Source organism: Protopterus annectens, chromosome 15.part0 (assembly GCF_019279795.1).
Source record: "Protopterus annectens isolate FY-2018-M chromosome 15.part0, PAN1.0, whole genome shotgun sequence".
In the NCBI taxonomy this organism is placed as follows: Eukaryota; Metazoa; Chordata; order Ceratodontiformes; family Protopteridae; genus Protopterus; species Protopterus annectens.
In genome coordinates this window covers 33,046,754-33,070,600 of record NC_056749.1, presented here as the reverse complement: position 1 = coordinate 33,070,600, position 23,847 = coordinate 33,046,754, and the positions used below count along the sequence as shown (strand labels likewise).

At 40.1% G+C, this 23,847-nt stretch overlaps 1 protein-coding gene across 1 annotated transcript in view; it reads left to right on the top strand.

The window, feature by feature from the left end:
* Nucleotides 1-11,489, top strand: part of GTF2F1 (general transcription factor IIF subunit 1) — a 903,716-nt gene extending 892,227 nt beyond the window's left edge. Inside the window, exon 12 of the mRNA XM_044057223.1 lies at nt 10,629-11,489. Coding sequence (XP_043913158.1) covers nt 10,629-10,833 — 205 coding nt within the window. The 3' untranslated portion in view covers nt 10,834-11,489. The remainder of the gene's footprint in view (nt 1-10,628) is intronic.
* Nucleotides 11,490-23,847: the final 12,358 nt, after the last annotated feature.

The following is a 23,847-nucleotide window of genomic DNA, read 5'->3' as shown; positions in this document are numbered from 1 at the left end:
AATTGCACTTGCCACACTTCCTTGTGCCTCTTTCCAACTCATGGGTGATTACATTGGACCTCTGATAACACAGTTGTTGTTTAAGACTTTTCCTGTTTTTATATGTGAATTTAGGCTTCTGCCCTACCCACCTTTCAGTTCGCTCATCAACTAGTAAGATGTGCCAGTTCTTAATAATGCTTTTCACACTACCTATTTCCTGAGTGTATGAAATAACTAGTGGGATTCCTATGTCTATGGCATCATCTTTATCTATACCAACTACTTTCGTTGAGAAATATGGCTTGCCGCTTCCATGCCTCTCAGCCCTAATCTGTTCATATACTGAATTTATTTGGCTTTCAGTGTACCCTCTTCCTTGGAATTCTTTCTTCAAACCTACCAGATTAACAAAGAATTTGTCATCGCTAGTAGTGAGGCGTGACAATCTGAGTGCTTGTCCCTTTATTAGATTTGAGAAAATATGGGATAGGTACATGCTATCCCTAGGTAAATAAGAGGGTTGATAGCATTCTTTTCTGTACATCCTGGTTTCAATACCTGCACTGCTTTGTTGCACTACTACATCCAAGAAGTTGATTTCTAATCTCGACTTCTTGGTAGTAAATTGTTAGTGTTGTTTAATTCTGTACATAATTCATCCAGTGCTTCTTCACTACCCTTCCACCCAATAAACAGATCATCCACAACCCAATAAACAGATCATCCACAAAGCTTCTGTATATCCTGATCTGTGTATTCCCTTTTGAGTGTATATGATGATGTTCCCACTCATCCATTACCAGGTTGGCATAAGAGTTAGCAACTAGTGCCCATCGCTACTCCAGCTATTTGCCTGTAACACATGTCATTGAAGAGAAAGATTTTATGCTCTAAAACTATTTCCAACAATATACATAAAAAAATCTATTTGACTGTTCTGATGCTTTCCATGTCTCATAAGGAATGCTTTCACCATTTCTAGTCAGTCGGAATTTGGTATACATGTAAAAAGAGATGTGCCATTCACCGTCATTAACCAGACAATTTTCTTTCCCTCTGAACCTCCACATATTTCATGTAAGTCATTAAGAAAATGTTGAGTATCTCTAAGTATAGTAGAGCACTCATTTAACACCACTTTCAACTGTTTATCTATATACATATAAATTGGCTCAATAAGCCAGCCTGCTCCTGCCACTGTCGGTCTGAATTTCGGACTTTTGGAGTTTTTATGGATTTTGGGTAGCCAGTGTATTTGGTGTATTAAGGGTTTCTCAACATGAAAAAAAAATTAAACAGATCTTTATTAATCACACCCATTTGCATACTCTCCTGCAGACTCCTGTTAATACTTTCATACATGTCATAAGCAATGTCCGAAGAGACAATTCGATAAGTATAAACATCTGCTAACATCAACAGCATTTCAGTATTATAGTACTCAGTCTAAAACTACTACTGGTCCTCCTTTGTCTGAAGGACGTTCAACTATATCACTGTTATTGCGTAGATCATAGAGTGCTTGCTTTTCACTATCTGATAAATTACTTAAATACTCCAACTCCAAGATCGTACTACAGTGAGGAAAAGGGAAATCTCCCATTCCACTCTGTATGCAGATCTCCATTCACAATGTTGGGATTCCGAAAGTTCAATCATATGGTCTTGGCCATATGAAATTCGATCTTTCAGGATTTCAACATTGTGAAGTGTTACTATATATATATATATATATATATATATATATATATATATATATATATATATATATATATAGTGTGTGTATATATATATATATATATATATATATATATATATATATATATATATATATATAGTGTGTGTGTGTGTGTGTGTGTGTATATATGGGTCTACTACGGTTGATTGAAAACTCACTTAACTGAAAATGAAATTACTAGGACCACTTCACTGAAAACTCAATTCTTTGAAACTCATTTCGTTAAAAGTTATATATGGCCTTTTCCCCACTGTAGTGCGACCTTGGAGTTAGTATGTAAAGTAAGGGGGTGTGGGGCACAGCCCCCCACATATTATAAACATTTTAAACTATACACAGTGATACTTATAAGTGCATTAAATAACTGTTTCCAAAAGAGAATATATAACCAAGATATGTGGGGGGCTTCACCCCACCTCACCCCCAATGAGGTGGGCTGTGCCCCACACACACCCCCTTACTTTTTATATACCAACTCCAGGGTCACACTACAGTGGGGAAAAGGCCATTTATAACTTTCAACGTAATGAGTTTCAGTCAAGTGAGCTTTCAGTGAAGTGGTCCTAGTAATTTCATTTTCAATCAAGTGAGTTTTCAATCAACCGTAGTACACCAATTTATATATATATATATATAGGTGGCAGTAATAACTTCTTGTCATAATGGCTACACTATTCATATAATTTTGGAATGTGAATGGCCTCAAAAGTATAGCCAATATGGTAAGAGTATTAAATTAAAAAAATACAGAGTGCAAATAGTGCTACAGGAGATGCATCTGGAAAGAAATGAGCATGTGAATTTGATATAAAAAGGATTTCAGGATGGATATTCATCACAGTATCAAGAACTAAAGAAAAGGGGATTACTTGTATTAATTGCTACAGGAGCTCCAGTAGTGATAGAAATGGAATAATAAGATGATGATAATGTTAGATTTGTAGTAAGGGGCTAATGGCAAGGGGAGAGGATTATGATGGCATATATTTATATTTCACCTAAAACTGATATTATGGAGCTTAAAATTTTGAGAGAAATAATCTGCTTTCAGCAGGGGAATATTACTTATAGATGGGGAATGGAACTTGTTTTGCAAAGCAAGGATGTATCTGGGGGACTTAGAAGGGGAAATGTAACAAAAGAGGATAGATTTTGAAGACATTTATGAAAATATTTGCTATGAAATATGTGAATAGTAAGAACTCTGAGAATTCACATGATATTCCCCAAGGTACAATAACTGGACTAGATTAGACGGAAGTTATTTCACAAGAACATTTAATTGAAAGCTTTGACACACGTCCAATAACTGTTCCAGATCATGTGTCAGTAACAACTAAGATAAAAATTAAGGGTAATGAAGTAAAAATAAGACTAGTGCTTCCCCAGTGATGTGTCAAAAAGACAGAATTTAAAGAATGGTTATTAGAAATTATTTGAGCATTATTAGGGAAGACTGAAATATCTTCAGAAGTTATACCTAGTGTGTGGAAGAAAATAAAAGTGGAATTTAAGAATAGGATAGAAGTAAAAGAAAAAGAGATATGGTTAAGAATTGACAAAAATATTTAGAGGGGCTGACAGTGGTTAGGGTATTGCAGAATAAGGGGAATGTCACAGAACAAGAGGTGCAACTGCAGAGTGCAAAAGAGAGAATAAGGGAGTATCTGAATAATATGCACAAGTCTGGATAGGTTACTGTTAAGTAACTGTTTTTGATAATAACTCCAGAGCACAAAAACTTTCCTCACACTACTTGGACAACAGAAAGTAAAAAGGGTTGTTGCCACACTTAGGGAGCCTATAACATGAAAACTAACCAGAGATCTTGTAGAGATGTTAGAGATACTTTGTAAATTTTATGGAAATTTTTATAAGGCCGAGAAATGTGGAAATCAAGAAAAAGCACAAATAGAAATCTTTATGGACTTATGTATGCCATGGTTAGAGTTGGATGAGGCACAACAATTAACAGTTAAGATAGGAGTAGATGAGATAAAAACTGTGACTTATAATCAATCTGCAAGAAAGTCTCCAGGAATAGATGTTATTCCTGCGGAAGTTTGGAAGCTGGGAGAGAAGAAAGGGAAAAGATCTGGAAGGTTTTGTTGAACAGTATTTTAAAAAGAGGGAAAGCATGGACATACTGGAAGAAAGCCATGGTGGCTGTAATACCTGAGATGGTAAAGACTCATCAGACCCAGCTACGTATAGGCCCATTTCAATTTTAAACCATGATTATTGTTTGTTTGTCTATACTAACTAAAAGAAAGGGCAAAGATGTTATCAAAATTTATAGATATTGATCAGTGTTTTTGTGGAGGGGAGACAAACATTTGACAACATTAATAGAGCAGTGATGATCCAGACAGAAGCAGAATGTAGGAAAATACTGCTGCTGTTGGTGGATCTTCATTCAGAAAAAGCATGTGTCAGAGTAAGCTGACATTTTATGAGTAGGGCAATGGAAGCGTTTGCTTTCCCTGATACAATAGTAAGGTTAATTAGGGTTAATTAGGAGGATATATGAGAGTTCAGAGGGAAAAAATAAAATAGGGTTCTTCACTAATAAGTTCGAGCCAGGGGTGTCCTCTTTCCTCTTTGTTGTTTGCATTATATTTAGAGGCATTGGCAAAGAAAGTAGGAGACTCAGAAATTCAAGGATATAATTGGAACAATGACCAAGAAAAGTTGGCTTTATTTACAGGTATTATTTTGTACCGGATAAAACCAAAGAAAAGTGCATCTCATTCATGTGGAACATTCTAAGATAGTTTCATGTTTTTTCAGGATATAAATTTTTATGAAGACTAAAACAAAGACTGTAGCTGTAAACTATGTATCCACATACACATTTTTTTCAGCAATACCAATATTTATGGGGACATGATAAAATGAAGTATTTAGGAGTATGGGTTAAAAAGGATTCTGATATTGTATCTAAGGATATGTGGGGAAAGACTAAACAAAAAGTACAAAAACTGAGAAACTGGAAGCTATTGTTTATGGATAATGAGTATCAAGATACAAGCAGAGGAAACATTTTTAGTTCCTTTAGTTTTATGTAGCGATCAGGCATATTTTTATCAACCAGAGGAGTGGTTGTGGGTAGTAATAAAGAGTTGATGAATTTTATCATGGAAGGGAAGAGGGCAAGGTTCAAGTGGGATAAGTTGATTCTTTCAATAGAACAAGGTGGTTTAGGATTACCTAATTTGAAGGGATAATTTAGAGCTGCAAAGTTGAGGCACAGTCAGAAAGCTATAATTCAGAGTGGAATGGGGAGGATGATGAACCGGGGGGGGGGGGGGATTCAAGAAATGAGAGGGTGGGATTTTAGATGCAGATCCTTAAGGAAAATAGCCATACAGAAGAGTTTATTCATAAACTAGCAGAAAGTATTTTAAGAACTAAGCCAACACAAGCATGGAGAAAAGGAGATTCTGCTGATAGGAATGACTGCATCAGGGGTACAGAGAATGGGCAAGAGATGGCTGAAATTTACTGGAGAAAACTGGCGAAGGAACAAAGGGACTGGGAGGAGATAACTTGAGAGGGAAAGGTAATATAATGGGAAGAGGCCAAGAAGATATTTAGACTGCAGGCTAGAGATTGTCCTCCCTCCCTCTCAGGGACTGTTATCTGAGTATAGGCAAAGAGAACATGATAGAGGAATCCTCAAAAACCTGCTCTGACAGTTTTCAGTTGAATCTGGAATGTAAGCTGCTTTTAAAGAAAGGGAGAATTAGTAGGGCACATAAAATAGTACAATAACTATAGGAACTGATCATAGGAAATTAGAAACGACTGGCATGAGATTGGGTAAGCAGGTCACAAAAACAATGGGAGGACATATGTATGGCTCCCAAAAATGCAATAAAGTCTAGAAGATTTAGGATTTTTTGCTTGGAAGTGTTTGCTTAGGTATATGTATAACCCAAACAGACTCCAAATATTTTTTCCCCAGGAATGGCAAAAGTTAAAGGTGTGTTGGGGAAGAAAAAGGTAACTGCAAAGGTACATTTTGGGAGTATAATGAGTTAGCGGACTTTAAAAATTCCCTACAGAATATTCTTGTCAGAAATAATGGGTGAGCAAATGGGTATAAACCAAGGAAATTATTTTTTTGAGCTGGGATACAGGATCTGAATTGCCTAGAATATAGTAAGGCATCATTGTTTAATTCTTGTGGCTGTCAACAAGCAATTACTAGAAAATGGAAATCAAATATGCCACTGGAGCGTCTCTCCCCAGGCCTCTGCAGAAAATTGTTTCATTCCAAGTTAGACTTTCCCAGTAAACAAATGTTAAATAAATTAAAGTCTAAACCAATTGTATTTGAAGTAGTGAATATTTTAACAGAGTTAAAAGAACTGGAAGCGGGATCTTTTGAAAAGGGTAGGAGCAAGTTACATAAATAGAAATTGTGGGAACAATACATGCAGAATAATGTTCAGTACATGCAGAATAATATTTTGGAGGAGTGAGGTTTGAAGAAAGGCACAAGAATTGATCAATTTAATGTAATGTTGAATTTATGATTGTACAAAATTGTACAAAATATCTGTATATAGTTTATATGGTTTGTTTTCTTTTATGTAAATTTGTTTGCCTTTGTCTTAAGTATAATTCCATAGAGGTGTTAAACAAATAGACACTATAGCATGGTATTATTGTGAAATATTTGGTTTTATTGGTGTCAAATTGAATGGTAAAAAATTGTATAATGTATAATGCCAGCTTTGAACACGATCCTGCAAATGCTGCAGAGATACTATTTTATTAACTGGGTAAGTAATCTAGTCTTTGGATTCTTTTCAGTCGTTCAGCTCCTATTCTTTCATAAATGCAATCCAAGGCTGTGATTGTAACACTGTACCTTGTACACTGGAAGTTAGGACGCATCTCATTTGCACATTACAGCATTCTGCAGTGGCCCAGAGTACCACAGTTTAGTAACCATAATGCTACCTATTTTTGAGTAGGTGCATGCAGGATCTAGAATTAGTGTTGCTTTTCACAGCGACTGCTTTACCGCTCTTCTCTGCTCTCTCTGCTGTCTCAGATTTCCAGAAGGACTGCCTCAGCCTGTATGTTTCTCAGTCTTTAAAAGACATATTTTTACAAGAGCTATATGTGTACTTGCCCCCAGATATTTCTGGTTGAGCAAACAACAACTATAGGTTCAGATCCTCCCATTTTTTATTTGTTTTGACTGTTTGGTTGGTTTGTGGCCACAAACGGTTTTATCTAGTCTGGGAATTTCATGCCGAGTGTGTCATTGTAATACAGTGTATAATATAATTGTTGCCCATCACATTTGTCATGAATCTCCAAACAGAATAATTTTGTACCTACTGTTGTCTTAAAGCAGCTGCTTAAAACTAAAGAGCTACACATAGCATCTGTTTCTGTATAGATGACTGCTGTTACACATGCAGTCGGTCTCTGTATTGATGACTGTTGGTACACATATGATCTGTCTCATTGTTGATGACTGTTGGTACACATGCAATCTTTATCTGTATTAATGACTGTTGGGCTGTAACGGTTTTTTGAAGTGGATATTACCTTGATTCTTGAGGCTAACTGTTAGGGCCTGATGGTGTATAGCTACATGAAGTAGATACATTTGAAATTAAAACCCAGAGTTGTGTACAGTTTTGCACTTTTATTACCATATAGCTTAATTTGCAGAATATTTACTGATTCAGAATATTTGAGTGGCTTATTTTCACTGATAACAGCAGTGGGTCTTATACGCTGTGATTTTTTGATTTTCTCCTTGACAGATTTTCTAATTCTTGATAAGATCATGTAATGAGTACTGAAAGGGGAGTGTATTGCCTTCACTTTGTAATGTGCTGTAGTATTGCACTGCAGGGCTAAGAGGCAAGTGAAGCCCATATCACAGATTCTTGTTATTTAGTGCGTGGATATTGAGACTATAATTATAGCATTTGCCACAGAAATAAAAATGTGTACCTTTTAAAGTCTCTGAAGAAATTGTCAAGACTTGGGGAGAAGTTGTTGTTGCATCTTTGCTATGATTTGTTACTGTTGGTGTCCACAGTGACCATCACTGCATTTTCTTCATACTGCACGGGATCTAGTATTACTAGTTTTGAAAACGTAGTGTCAAATTAAGTATTACTAGTCTCTGAGACATAGTGTCTAGTTTACCAGTCACAAAAGAGACACAGTGTGTAGTATTACTGCTCTGGGACAATATTCCTCCTTTACCACAGCATGTAACTTTCTCAGTCGTAATATCTGCTCTCCTTCACACTCTAAACTTACCAGCAGTCACCATTTCCGTTCAGTAAGATCATCGAAAAAAGGGAACCTGTACTATGCACACCATCACCTTAGCCTAGTAATATGAGTATGCACCTTTTCTAAAACTGTCTTTATGAAAGAGCTTAACTGAGTTTTAGTCAGAACTCAGGCATTTATCGCCTACCTCTTTGTAAACAATACTGGACAGTGTTTTGACCCTCCTGTCACTGGTTAATGTGCTCCATTCACATTTATTCAAACTGCCTGCATTTCCTCCTTTTCTGTTGTCTCCTAAATCCAGCGACTGTATAATTATATATTTCAATGAAATGTACTGATATTTTGCACTTGTGTATATTGTTTTACTTGATAGAGATTTTTGTGTACTTTTGTGAAAATACGTGTATATTTCGCCCTTATTGTACTCTGTTGTGTGTACATTGGATTGTGGATGAAACAAGTTATGTGGCCTGCCCTCTTAGCTAGCTACCAAATTATAAGTAAATATATACTTGTATTATTCACTGAAGGAAGGATGCTGGATGGTTTTAGCACAGTTCCCACTCAGGCATAGTAGAAAAGCTGAATAAACTCCTACGTCACCTGCTTTGGATTGCCAGCTGGTTACATATAGCTTCAACAAAGCAGCAGGTGCCCGTGGAACCCTTGCACGGCAAAAGCAAAATGAGCAGCAACCAAGAAAGAAGCCAGCAAGCGTTGATAGTCACCATATCAAAAAATATTTATTAACAAGAGGGAAGAGAACCCCCCTCCTAAAATACTGCTATTGTAAAAACCAATAGCAGAAAAAATAGCATCAATGCTTTCCAAACCGGTTTCGGCTCCTCAGAGCCTTCTTCAGTGAAGTACAAAAATGAAAAAACAGATGAAAAAACAGGGTATCACAATACATACAAATATATATGGATTGGTCCAACCCACGGTCCAATCCAAACACAGAATTCATAATTGGTCATTAAGACCAGGTGCAAACAAAGCTCCAAGTTTGATGATCCATTTTTTCTCCTTGGAGCTAAGTAAATCCTGCCAGAACTGTTTGTCATTACATTTCCCCCTAATACAATCAATAACAACAAATTTATATGAAGCAGATGCATGTTGTAAACAATGTTTGTACAAAGCATTACTGGTACGTTTCTTTTTGATGTCACTTAAGTGCTCACAAATTCTTAAACGGAAAGCTCGAGAAGTCTTTCCCACATAAAAAGCAAAACAAGTGCAGGTCACCAAATAGATGACCCACTCAGTATTACAGTTAGCCCATATAGCTACATATAGCTTCCCCATTTTGATTTTCTGCATCCTACTTCCCCAGAGACACCAGTCACGAGACCACCAGTGTTATGTGCTGGGACCTCTACTGTTTGGCATCTACTTTTCTGAAGTAAAAGCCAGCACCAAAGAGCTCTGGCTGACTAAGTTTGCAGGTGACTGAAAGGGAGAAGTCATTGAATCTCCACATGATTTAGACATCCTTTAGAAAGGTTTGTCTCAAACAACTGGTGCCAAAATCATGGACTGAAACTAAATGCTAAAAAATGCATTATTGTTGTTCTTTGGAATGTCATCCATCACAGGGACCTATGACATTAACAAATGTGTCTCTAAGAGTTAATCCATTTGTTCGGGATTTGAAAACTTATTTGGGCAGTGACCTGACTTTTTACCACGTGTTCATTGTAAGAAAGTCCTGCATTGCACAGGTTATAAATAAAGGGATTGTGTCTAGATCTAGAGATGTCATTTTCCCCCTTGACTCAGTCCTCATTAGGCCCGTCTGAATATAACACCTTTGGCATTTATGTGTCCAAACGCATGCAGCAACTGGACACCTTCAGAGATACATTAATAAAAAGGTACAAGATCTAAAAACAGCATGTCCTACATGAACCAACTTAAAGCCTTGTCATTATACTCTGTATCCTGCAGACTGCTGAGGTAACATGTGTCTGTCTTAACAGGACATCCTCTGACCCAGTAGTGATAGATTTACTGCACATGAGCAAGTCAAATGGCATCAAAAGTACTTGTTCTAGGGATCTAAAGCTCTTCTGCAATATCAACAGAACAGTTTGGGAGGACAGGTTTATTTTGCAGGGGATACCTCTGCTGGAGAACAGACTCACCATCCCCATAAAACAAAGTTCATATCTGCCCGTATTCAAGCACAACTTGGATCTGTTGCTGGGAATCAAAATATTTACCCTAGGACTACCCCTGTAATACTGTTAATAGAAAGAGGCAGCTCCTAAATGCTTTATTCCCTGCATGGGTCCCCTCAAATTATTTATGATATTATCCCGGTTATTCTCATAAAGGGTAATATATAATTATCAACCATGGGATGAGTAAGGCCAGTCTTGAAACCAAATGGGATAGGTTATTACTAGCACAAAAATGGAGCTTGGCTAGGTTTGAACTGGCCCTCAAGGGGAGGTAACCTAATACATACCTATGAACCTGTTAGTGAATGCTGTAAAGGAAGTGGTAGAGATTTTGTGGGCATCCACCCCGTGCTACAGTCAACTAAAGGTGAGAATTTACCAGCTTTTTGTGCGTGTTATCAGCGTACTTGTGAAGTTATGTGATGTTGTTTGTCTTTCTTTAGTGATGTGCAGCTCACAGAAGAGGCAGTGAGACGTTACCTGACCCGAAAGCCAATGACTACCAAGGACCTTCTGAAGAAGTTCCAGACCAAGAAGACTGGACTGAGCAGTGAGCAGACAGTTAATGTTTTAGCACAGATCCTAAAACGACTGAACCCCGAGCGCAAGAAAATTAATGAAAAAATGCATTTCTTCCTGAAGGAGTGAACCACCAACAGGTTATGGTATTTGGGAAGGGGTCACAAACAGGACCTGACTATATTTAGGTGGTAGACTATATATAAGTGATGAGGTCAAGATGAAACCAGCAATGTCATGGAGTGGGACTGTGATCTCACCCTGCTCTTTCATCATCAGCTTGAATGAAGAGGAAGCTTGTCTTAAGCCAGTGATGTCTTACCCCTCAGTGGCTTTCACTGAGAGATGGTGTGGATTCTGGTCTGACCGCCTATGAACTAAATGTGTTGCAGTATTTTAGTTTTTAATGTGTCTGTAATTCTTAACAACATGCTTGTACCCAAGGTTTGTATTATTTTTAGAAAGTATAAATATGAGTTGATTGATTTTTATGTTTGAGAGGTTAAACCAGCCTACTGATTTTTTATTCCTATCATTGTGTAGCAGATGTAACAGATGTAATACCTTAGACTGAGCTGCAGCGTTTGATTTAAGAGATATTACAAGGGACTGGCCATTCTGTCTTTTCACAATTTGATTTGCCTAAATTTTCATTGCTGCACAAAAGTACCTTATGTTGACATTGTATTCAGATAAAGTTTTACCCTGTCTGCAGTGCATTTTGCCTCATAAAAAATCTGCTCCTAACGTTTTGTATTTGTACATTAAAATACTATTGTATTGTATTGTGTTGTCATGGGTTATTCTGCAGAAACTGTACAATTGGATAGTTACATTTGCATGAGTACTCTGAATCTCCTCCTGTTTTTATTTCTATGTTATGCAGACCTTATTGTTTGGCATATGTTACCATGTGATACGTTGTGTATGCATATCTCTCAAGTGTACCTCATTAGGAGGAACTTTCCTCATTTGGGGTCTTAAAACATTTATGTTCCTCAAAGTTCCACATTGAAAGGGTCTGTCACACATTCAGTGTTAGCAGTTTTTTAACTACTATCCTCGGTAAATAGAAATGAATCTAATTAATTAAAGAACTATTATATAATTATAAATATCACGTTTTAACCATCTGATGAGCTTCCCAGCTGAAGCTGTTAGTATGTCTTTAGAAAGCATTCCACATTTTGCCCATTTGTTCCACATTATGAGAGATAATCTTCCTCATTTTGGAGATGGAAGGTCGAGAGTTATGCTTTTATGCAGTCACTTAAATATGCTGTGGTAAGGCCAGCTTAGGTACAACTGTTCCATAACACTGACTTACCACATTGGACACATTTGTACTACTGAACATGCAAAACTGCTTCAGATTAAATAACACTTCTTTCAGCTTGAAACTTGATTCAGAATGGATGCACATGAATATACGTCATCTGTAGTATATTTTCCTGTCAGACTGGGTATTTCATTTTGTTTTATGATCTTTCAGGATGCATCAGTTTGGGTTGTGTGAAATGACTGGAGTCTAGTCTAGTCTCACCTGATTTCTTTGTGGTCTGTCTGGATCATTGGAGTTGCCTTGCCTTGTACAAGTGTCCACCAGCCACAAGATGAAGCTCTGTGCCATTTTTTAATAGGTGAGCCTTGAGTTCTACTTTGGCTCTGACATCATAAAAAATCCACTTTCTGTGAAATAGGTGGAATACCTTTACAGGCGAGGGGTAGACTTGCTGTACTTCAGTTCTTTTCTGGTGCTTTTATGTCTAGAACTCTGCCTGCACCTCATTTATGTGTTAATTATGGCTATTTTTGTACTTCAGTGTGTCAGTAAGAATTTTGTATATCCTTATCATTATCTTATAGAATTTTTTGATTTTAAATCGATTTGTTGAGTCTTCAAGTAGACTCCACTTCAAGATGCAGACTTGAAAAAAAACACCTTTTAATAGTGCAAATTTGAGAAAAAATGCTTTTGCAAGATGTAGTACCCAGGTATATGCTGAATTTCGGAGAGGGCAATGTGTGTTGTGTTCAGCCCATTTTAGGTCTCTGAGATGACTGTACCTTTACATTTTACAACTTACTGTCTCAAAAGGGGTCCAGTGCAAGGTTTTGTAAAAGATCTTTTGTGCCATGTTGTGGTTTTCTGTTTGCCCAGGCTGCAGTCTTCCCTTTTGTGGTCTGTTGTAGTTACTTTGATTTTGCTTAACACTGTGATTAGGACACCAAGCTTGGGTATGTTTCTGTGTAATATGGAGTAGCTTGTCCTCCTAGAATGGGTTCTGTTAGGCCATTCTCAGTGCCTAGTTTTAAAGGGTAGCTTCTCTTTGGACATGTTTCTCAAGACCTTTTTATGGACTTCTAGAAGAGAGAGCAAATTATTGATTACTGCAGAGGGGGCTGTTTGTCACACTGGGCCCTGCCTACTGCAGAGGTGGCTGTTTGTCGCACTGGGCCCTGCCTACTGCAGAGGGGGCTGTTGTCACACTGGGCCCTGCCTTTTCTTTCATATCAGACTAGATGTTCTTCGTGTTTCACTGTTGCAGTCATTACATTTTGGTTATCTGCTTGCAGTAGCCCTCAGTTGGCCTAATTAACAAAGTCTTGGGTCCTGCATCAGTTGCTGTGTCCCTTCCATGACGTCAGGTCGTCAGGCATATGAAACATGCAGCTGACGCCATATCAGTCTTTCTTGCCGTGTGGTACCCGAAGTAGAAGCAGTTCGCAAGTGCCGGTCGGCCGACTCCTGAAATTTTCATTTTCGAGTTTCAGAACCAAAGTCTTCAACTAAAGCTAAGTACCCCATTGGGGAAACTTTTTCTTGCTCCTCACCAATGTCAGTAAAAGTTAATAATTGCATTACTTGTGGAAAGCAAATACCTCACAAAGATTTTCATTCGTACTGTATTCCTTGCCTAGGCCCTGACCATGACGTACCTTGCTGTCGGTTTTGTGCTTTATTTAATCAGCGCACTACCCATTGTTGGTATATTTTTGCTTCTAAATATTTCGGTTCTCTGTTTAGTTATCCAGAAATGTCATTGATTAGCCATCTGACTACCGGGATTCCGAAAAAACACAAAGATAAAGACAGACAGGCTGCCGAGGTCCAAAGCTGCCGACGAAGCTTCTCCTAAGCCAGTTGCCAGTTCACCGGTATACAGTAAGGTGCTTTTGCAGCCCCTGATACCCACTACTTCTGACTCGCAGGCCTCTACTGAGACCCATTCAGAGTCCAGTATGCCGCGAGATGCTTGCAACTGTGGAACCTGCAGATGTCTCTACGGTGGATGGGTCCGGAGCCACTGTGCAGGCACCGGCTTCTGAGGGTGTATTCAGGCCTATGGACTTGCATATTAAACCGAAGCCCCCCTTCTTCATATAGGCCAAAATCCCGAACCGTGCCTAAGAAACCGATGCCCAGGATGCATGCTCAGGCCTGTATGCCTAAAAACAAATGATAAGAATGGCTGAAGATCTTATAACTCTAATCAGAGGAAGCCAACCTCCCCTTTCTAAGAGACCTAGGACTGAAGTTGTTTATGAATCCTCTGACCAGGATTTTGATTTTTCTGATTCTTCTGATGATCTGGATTTGCCCTTATCTACTTATGAGGATTCTGATGCACAGGACTCTATTCCCTCTGCTTCTCCTCCAGAGGATTTTTTTCTGGTGAGATCTTACATACTCTAAGGGAGCATTTCCACTTTGAAAGCCAGGATTTTTCTGATTCAAAAAAGAAGCTTAGGGATTTCTTACTCCTGCCTCAGCATAGGCCTTTAGCTATCCCTCCTGTACTAGACATTGTTGATGCCTTTCTGAATCTAGTTTGGCCCCTGATTCATTGCCTCCTGCTCCCAGAAAACCTGACAGATATTACAGGGTTCCTGATTCTCACAAGTTCCTTTTTAAAAATCCTATTGCGGATCCAGAGACTATTTCACAGGGACCCAAGGGCATTGTCTTCTACTGCTAAAAATCCTACCCCTTCTGATAGAGACTCCAGGGCGCTGGATAGATGGGGTAAGAAAGTTTACACTTCTGCAACCTTGGTCATTAGGGCTTTAAACTGCCAGTTTTATATGTTAAAGTTTCAACAACATGTTATTGGATTGCTTAAACAGAAAATGATGTTAATTCCTGACTGTGCTGAAAATAAAGAATTACAGGATTTAATGCATTCTGTTTTACAGGTTGGAAAACATACTTTGCAATGTGGATTTGATTCATTAGAGGCCTCTTGCAGGGCTGCTATCGCAGGGTCTGTGCTCAGAAGGCATGCTTGGCTTAAGGAGCAAGGTTTGCCTGATCATGTTAAAGCTAAATTGTTGGATGCTCCCTTAAATCAGGACCGCCTGTGTGGCAACAAGGCTGAGGAAGTTCTTAAAAAGACGGAAGATAAAGCTAAATCTATGCAAACTGTAAAATATTTCTTACAAGTTCAGCCTCCTAGATTTAGTAGGCATTGGCCCGCTAAAAATTTGTCCTCTCCAGCCCCTTCCAGGTCTTCTCAAGCCAAACCAGGTTTCAGTCCCAGGGGACACACATGACTAAGAAGTGGGGGGTTTCCGCACCCAAACTTGGGAGTAGTAAGACTCCCCCCATGGAAAATTGTCTCAATGACTTGCTTTTAAAACTATCAAGCACTTCCCAACTGAATTCTCCTTTAGGCGGAAAGATTGGTCTGCAGGCCAAAAACTGGAGACTCATTACCCAGGACAAGTGGGTTTTAAATATATAGTGTCCCAAGGATACAGATTTCATTTCCACATGTTACCAACACCAAGCGAGTGGCCAGAGGCCCAAAATCAAGTACTCTCTCTCTTAAACATGGGAGCTATTCAGTTGGTACCAGAAGAGGAAAGGGGCCTTTTCCTGGTACCCAGAAAAGGCAAAATATGGCGTCCTATCCCGGACCTTTCTATTCTAAACACCTTTCTGGTGATTCCAAAATTCAAAATGCTGACTCTTCACCAGCTGCTTCCTATGCTAGGCAAGGATGCATGGTTGGCAACACTAGACTTAAAAGAAATATACCTGCACATCCCTATCAGGGAGTCTTGTAGAAGATACCTACGCTTCAAAGCACGCTACATGCACTATCAGTTCTCTGCACTGACTTTTGGCTTATCTACTGCGTCCAAGGTTCCAAGGTATTCACAAAGTGCCTAGCTCCAGTCATTGCATTTTGCAGGCAAAGAAATATTCAAATATACCCATACCTGGACGATTGCCTAATTCAGGCAGAAAGCAAGGACATTCTTTTGAATCATCTGGCCTTTGTTCAAAGGGTAATGACTTGTTTGGGGTTCACCATAAATGAAAAGAAATCCCACCTGGTACCCTGCCAACAAATTATATTCCTGGGAGCAAGCTTGAATACAACTTCACAGACTGCAACAGTGAATACACTCGAAATTCTACATTTATGGTAAGTGTACACAACTATACTTTCTTCAGGAAGAGGGCCCCTCAAGAGATGGGGGGGGCTATGTGTTTGGCAGCCATAACACCACAACTATTCCATCCAAGATGTTCATTGTGCATACAGCTGCAGTCATAACAGATGGGTTTTCCTGCCGTCAGGCGGGTCCTCGGTCGGCCGAATTCCAAAGTCTAGGTCTGGCGTCGGTTGTCGTCGCTTCCTCCCTGACGTCAGTGCGACAGGGGTATAAAAGATCCAGCCGACGCCATTTTCTTCAGTCTTTCTTGCCGCGCAGTGCCCGAAGCAGAAGCAATTCGCAAGTGCCAGTCGGCCAGCTCCTGAGATTACGAATATTTTTCAACCGAAGTCTTCTTGAAAGCTAAGTACCCCGTTGGGGAAACTTTTCTTGCCTCAGACCGATGTCAGACAAAGTTAATAATTGCATTTCATGTGGGAAGCAAGTACCGCATAAGGATTTTCATTCCCTCTGCATTCCTTGCTTAGGCCCAGACCACGATGTCTCGGCCTGTCGTTTTTGTGCTACATTCAACAGACGCACTATTAAGCGTCGGGTGGAGTTCGCCCAACACTATTTTGGCAAAAAATTTAATTACATTATGTCGTCGGATACTCTGACTCCAGTTTTGAATAAAAGACGCAAAGATAAGGACTGACATACGAGGTCCGCGACTTCTACCGACACCACGCCAAAGCCGACTGCAGGTGGTCCGGTTCTCAGTGAGGCGCCTACACAGCCCCTGACTACCGGCGACACTTCATTGGTGGTGTCTTCTGTGCCCGAGGTCGCAGGCTGTTCGGCCCACACCCAGACTACAGATACTGAAGCCACTCTTGGCGGTGAAACTCAGAGTTTAGACAGACCTGCCACCTCTCAAGGTGTCTACAGGCCTTCCTCTTCTTTTTCCATCAAGGCTTTCACTAAGTCTAAATCAGCCATGCATACTAAAAGACAAGCTCCACAGGGCCCTTCTCAAGGCCCCATGCCTTACACTACATAACTGCTTCTTGCCTTGCGTGGACACATCCAGAGTAACTACATGTCACAATTTGAAATGTCTGGCTGATGGTGATGACCCTGACACATTTGTCATACCGCTCAACCTCAGGGCAAGAATTCTGAACAAAGCCATAACTAAAAGTGGGACAGAGGCCCAAAAATAAGGACAATTTTTAAATATTGCTCTTATAAACATCTTGGAAAGCTGATGGAATGGTCTTGCATTAATATGAATTTTCTGAAGTATATGAAATCTGAAAACACAAACGTCTGTCATAATTTTCTAACTTCAGTCTTTAATTACTTGCCACTAATTTGCCAGAAAACCAAACTTCTATGAAAAACAGACAAAAAATGTGATGCAAAAATATAAAATAGCCACACAATACAGCTGGGAACCTGTCAAAGAAGGGACACATTTTAATATTACTACTGTTAAGTTGAGCAGCTGACAAAATAAGAGAATCTACATGCATTTTCTGAAATAAAAGTAGTCTATAACTCTGATCATTACAATTATGTCTTACTTGTAAACCCTCCACATTTTCTTCCAAAATTGCCATTTTGCGGAGGGATTATTAGGGGGAGAGCAACATTTTGACCCAAAGTCGGGAACAGGTGAGAGGTTTGGATGTACCTTATTTTGTAAAGTGATTTATTTGCGCGTACCTCAACCTTTTAACGCAGGAAATCTGGACAAGGACAAATATATTGGGGGAACGTACAGACAGTACTAAAAATTGCTGTTGCATAAACTTAGTTGATAGAATAACAGGTCTTGCTTTAGCATACATTTTTCTGTAGGGTATGAAGTCTGAAACTTGATTTCTGTCATTTAGTGACTTCATTCCTAAATGATTTGCCAGAGAACCACAAATTCTATGAGGAACAAACCAGAAATAAGAAGCAAGAATCTGTTAATTCTGTGAAAATCTGGACAGTTGAGAGTTCTAGTTCAGCTGGGGCTGTCTTTGAGTTTGCTGCCATTCCCCCCTCATAAAATCATGGGCGAATGGGGTCTCCCCCTGCAGCCATTCCAATGTCCCATTACTTGGCTATTTCAACCCATTTACCATAAACACTGTTATGTGCATACTGCTTTACTTCTTACGAGGATTTGGATTTCATTTAAAAGTTTTATTTTACATTTTACAGCATAAACACTAATAGACATCTGCTAAACAAAGCAATGCAGGCTCACAATGAAAATAGACTTAGTATTAAAACTTCTCTGCCCTTGAAACTCACATTCATTGAAACAGCATTGAAACCCATATTCAAAGAAAATACATCTGGCCAGTGGCAGATAAAGATTAAGTTTGGGCTGTTTTCAAATCTTAGGCCCCTTGCACATGAAACATACATGTGTTCTTTGATGCACCTTCCAGATTGTATTAAATTATATTCCTTGCATAATACAGTACAGTTGTTAGAGGATGTTTTATATTTACTGTTTTGAACATTTTTCCAGTAATGTAAATGAAAAAAATGCATGCACCAATAATGACAAAACTGCCCAATTCATAACATTTCCATCATAAAAGTCTACTCAAACTTCTACAGTCCACCAGTATCAGTAAATATGTGCAATCTCTGCAGAAGTAAACGTCATCTAAATAATTCCACATTAAAGAGATCTGTAACTAATGAAGAGGTTGCTGCTAATAAACAACTTTATATTTCATTGTTTCATCTACAAATAAAGTGCCTGTTAAATGATAAGCTAGTAATATTGCAATAGGGAATGGATGGCAAACTGATAAGCTTCATAGTTACTAGGTATCTCAGCCAAAGAGGACATTCTCAGGACTGCAGCATCTACCCCCTTTAAAAATATAACAGTACAGTAATGCATTTATATACTGCTGGAGTACAACCCACAGCTTTCAACATAGAAAGCAAGTACACGACGTGCTATTAACAATGCAAGCTGACTCAGCATAAGCAGCACTAAACTTCTCTTCCCATGTAGCTCTTACCTCCTTGTAAAATCCACTCAACACAACTGTATCTCTACTTTGCAGCACAAGAAATCTGGAAAAAGCCAGCATTTTTGGGGGGTGGGGGGGGGGTGACAAAAGCCCAAAACACCAGGGACACATTTTGAACATTGCTTGTATAACCTTGAAAAGTTGCTAGAATAAAATGCTGTTTTACCACCATGCATTTCACTGCCAAGGCTTGAACCCAGGACCCCGTGCACTACAGTCAAAGCAACATACCACTATGCCAAATCAGCTGTTTCTGGAAAGACATGAAGACAAACTTAAATGGCTATCATTTAGTGAATTCAGTTCTCTCCATAGCTTTCAACCTCTTAGCACAAAACACCTGGACAAAGCCAATAATGGGGGAATACAGCCCCCAAATATATTCAGTTTTCACCATAGCTCTTAACCTCGTAGCACAAAAAAAAAACCTTGGAAAGTTGCTAGAATAAAATACTGTGCTACCACCATGCATTTCACTGCCAAGACCTGAACCCAGGACCCTGCGTACTACATTCAGAGCAACATACCACTATGCCAAATCAGCTGTTTCTTGAAAGACAGGAAGATAAACTTAAATGAATAGTGAATTCAGATGTTCTTTGTGTTTCTCTGTTGCAGTCATCACACTTGGGTTATCTGCCTGCAGGTAGCCCTCAGTCAGCCCGAATACCAGAGACTTAGCATTTCTGCATCGGTTGCTGTCGCTCCAGGACTGACGTCAGGTCATCAGGGGTATAAAAACCGACAGCTGATGCCATTACATCAGTCTTTTTTGCCGAGGAGCCCGAAGGAGAAGCAGTTTGCAAGTGCCGCTTGGCTGTTAGTTGAGTTTTCGTTTACGAATTGAATAATCCTGAAGTCTTCTAAAGCTAAGTACCCATTGGGGATCCTTTTTTCTTGCTCTAACTGATATCAGAAAAAGTTAACAATTGCCTTGCCTGTGGAAAGCAAATGCCTCACAAAGATTTTCATTCTTACTGCGTCACCTGTTTAGGCCCAGACCACGACGTACCTCACTGTCAGTTTTGTGCCTTGTTCAGTGCCCAAACCATTAGTTGTCGGGCTCTCATTGTCGCTAAATTCTTTCGCTCTCGAGCTTCATATTCCGAAATGGCTTCAGTAAGCCATCCGACTACCAATATTCCAAAAAAATAAGGATAATGACAAAGAGAGAACGCAAAGGTCCAAAGCTGCAACAACGCTTCCTTTAAGCCAGTCGCCAGTTCGCCGGTATTCAGTGAGGAGCTTTTGCAGCCCCTGATGCCTGCTTCAATGGATTCACAGGCCTCTACCGAAACATGTTAGGAGTCCTGTATGTCACGAGACTCTTCGACTATGTAATCTGTGGATGTCTCTACCTTGGATGGGTCCAGAGCCACTGAGCAGGCACTGGCTTCTGAGGCATGTCTTCACACTACAGATGTTCGAATCAAACTGACTGACTTCATTTTTATCTAAAACTACCGAGTTTCTAAGGCCTAGAGCACACGCTATGCCTAGAAAACTGACGACCAAAGCGCATGCACCTGCTCCCTTGCCACAACGACAAATGCTTAGAATGGCAGAAGATCTTATGCTGATTAGGGGAAGTCAACCTTCCCCTGCTAAGAGAAAAAGAGACCAGTCCCCAGCAGCTCCAACAGACCAGGAGTCCGATGACTCTGAGGTATCTGATTATGAAGACATTCCCTTATCTGCTTATGAGGATTCAGATGCAGAGGAATCCATTCCCTCTGCCTCTCCTCCAGTGGATTTTTCTTTTGGTGAAACCTTACATACCTTAAGAGAGCATTTCCACTGGGAATGCCAAGACTATCCTCAGTCCAAAAAGAGACTCCGAGAATTTCTAGAGTTGCCACAGCACAGGTCTTTAGCAATACCCCCAGTCCTGAAAGTTGTTGATGTCTTTATGGAATACAGTCTTACTCCTGATACTTTACCCACTGCCCCTAGGAAACCAGACAGATACTACAGAGTATGAAACAACAAAGCCAGTACACAAGTATGGTTCTGTATTTATTCTCTAGCGCCTCGGCCACAGTAAGCCTTCAAGGAGTAACACATAACACAGACAAAAAAGTTTATATAGCATCAGCTACTAACTTCAATCAAACAATTAAACAATTAAATCATTAAAATTAAAGTGCATTTCAAACAAACCTAAAATGCATTCCAGGCAGAATTAAATAATACTTCTCCAACAGCAATCTGTATTCAAACCCCTAGGAATTAGGGTTTCATACTTCAAAATAAAAATAGTTTATTTCTTTAAAAGTGCATTCTTAATCAGATTATCATTTAATTCACTTATAAAAACCTGTTCTAAAATGATTGCTGTTAAACTATCACATTTTCCCAGGGTACCTGACACTCACAATTTTCTTTTCAAGAATCCTGCTGCTGACCCATAGATCATTTCCCAGGAGTCTAAAGGTATCAAGGCAACTACAGCCAAGAATCCCACCCCTTCGGACAGGGATTCCAGAGCTTTGGACCAATGGGGTAAGAAAGTATATACCGCTGCAACTCCTTTCCTTAGGGCATTGAATTGTCAGTTTCACATGCTGAAGTACCAACATATTATGGAACTTAAGCAAAAAGTAGCAACCTTTACAGACTGTGAAGAAAATAAAGAATTGCAGGAGCTTATGCACTCTGCAAGCCAAATCAGCAAGCATACATTGCAGTGTGGCTTTGACATCCTAGAAGCATCTTGCAGGGCAGCAGTCATTGGTTCTGTATTGAGAAGGCATGGTTGGCTTAAGGAGCAGACCTTGCCAGACCATGTCAAATCAAAGTTACTGGATGCTCCTTTGAACAAGGACAATTTGTTTGGCACCAAAGCAGAAGAGGTTCTTAAAAAGATGGAAGAAAAAGCTAAATCTATGCCGACAGTTAAAGAATTTTTACAGGGACAACCTCCTAGATTCAGTAGGCATTTCCCCTCAAAAAACTGTTCCTTTCCAGCCCCCTCCAGGCCATCTCAAACCAGATCCAGGGGAAACAGACCGCCCAGACTACAGTCTCAGGGTATGCAGAGATCTAAGCAATGGAGTGCCCACACCACCAAAACAGGGAGTGGTAAGCCACCTCCTTACGGAAAAAAAACTCACAATGACTTTTCTACTCCACTCCCCACCTCTGCCCAATTGCTTGTGCCAGGAAAGTATCTACGTTTCAGGGCCAGAGCTATATCAGATGTTCATCGTGCATACAGCTGCAGTCATAACAGATGGGTTCTCCTGCTGTCAGGCGGGTCCTCGGTCGGTCGAATTCCAAAGTCTAGGTCCGGCGTTGGTTGTCGTCGCTTCCTCCCTGACGTCAGTGCGACAGGGGTATAAAGGAACCAGCCGACGCCATTTTCTTCAGTCTTTCTTGCCGCACGGTGCCCGAAGCAGAAGCAGTTCGCAAGTGCCAGTCGGCCAGCTCCTGAAATTACGAAAATTTTGAAACCGAAGTCTCCTTGAAAGCTAAGTACCCCGTTGGGGAAACTTTTCTTGCCTCAGACCGATGTCAGACAAAGTTAATAATTGTATTTCATGTGGGAAGCAAATACCACATAAGGATTTCCATTCCCTCTGTATACCTTGTTTAGGCCCAGATCACGACGTCTTGGTCTGTCGCTTTTGTGCTACATTCAACAAACGCACCATTAAGCGTCGGGCGGAGTTTGCCCAGCATTATTTTGGAAAAACATTTAACTATATTATGTCGTTGGATACTCCGACTCCAGTTTTGTCTAAAAAACGCAAAGATAAGGACCGACACACGAGGTTTGCGGCCTCTACCGATACCACGCCAAAGCCGACTACACGTGGTCCGGTTCTCAGCGAGGCGCCTACGCAGCCCCTGACTACCGACGACACTTCATCGGTGGTGTCTGCTGTGCTCGAGGTCGCAGGCTTCTCGGCCCACACCCCGACTACAGAAACCGAAGCCACTCTTGGCGTTGAACCTCAAAATGTGGACAGGTCTACCTCCACTCAAGGTGTTTTCAGACTTTCCTCTTCTTTTTCCATCAAGGCTTTCACTAAGTCTAAAGCAGCCATGCATTCTAAGAGACAAGCTACACAGGGCCCATCTCCAGGCCCCATGCCTAAAAATCAGATGCTTAAAATGGCTGAGGATTTAATTACTCTTATCAGGGGTTCTCAACCCCCACCGGACAAAAGGCCCAGAGTGGAGGAAGAATCCCCCTCCTCTGATCAGGGCTCCATTATTTCAGAGCACTCTGATGTTCAGGAACATTCTTACTCCCCTTTTGAAGACTCTGATGCAGAGGAGTCCATTCCTTCTGTATCCCCCCCAGAGGATTACTCATTTGGGGAAACTTTGCATACCTTAAGGGAACACTTCCACTGGGAAGGCCAAGATTATTCAGATTCCAAGAAAAGGCTTAGGGAATTTCTCTTGCTACCTCAGCACAGGCCTCTGGCTATACCTCCTGTCTTGGACATCCTAGATGGCGTTTACTTGGAGGCCTGCCTTAACCCGGATTCTCTGCTTCCAGCCCCAGTCAAGCCTGACGGGTACTACAGGGTTCCTGACTCACACCAATTTCTATACAAAAGCCATGCTACTGACCCAGAAACCATCTCACAGGGCCCCAAGGGAATTAAGGCCTCCACTGCTAAAAATCCATTACCTTCCAAGAGAGATTCCAGATCCTTAGAAAGGTGGGGGAAAAAGGTATATACCTCGCCTG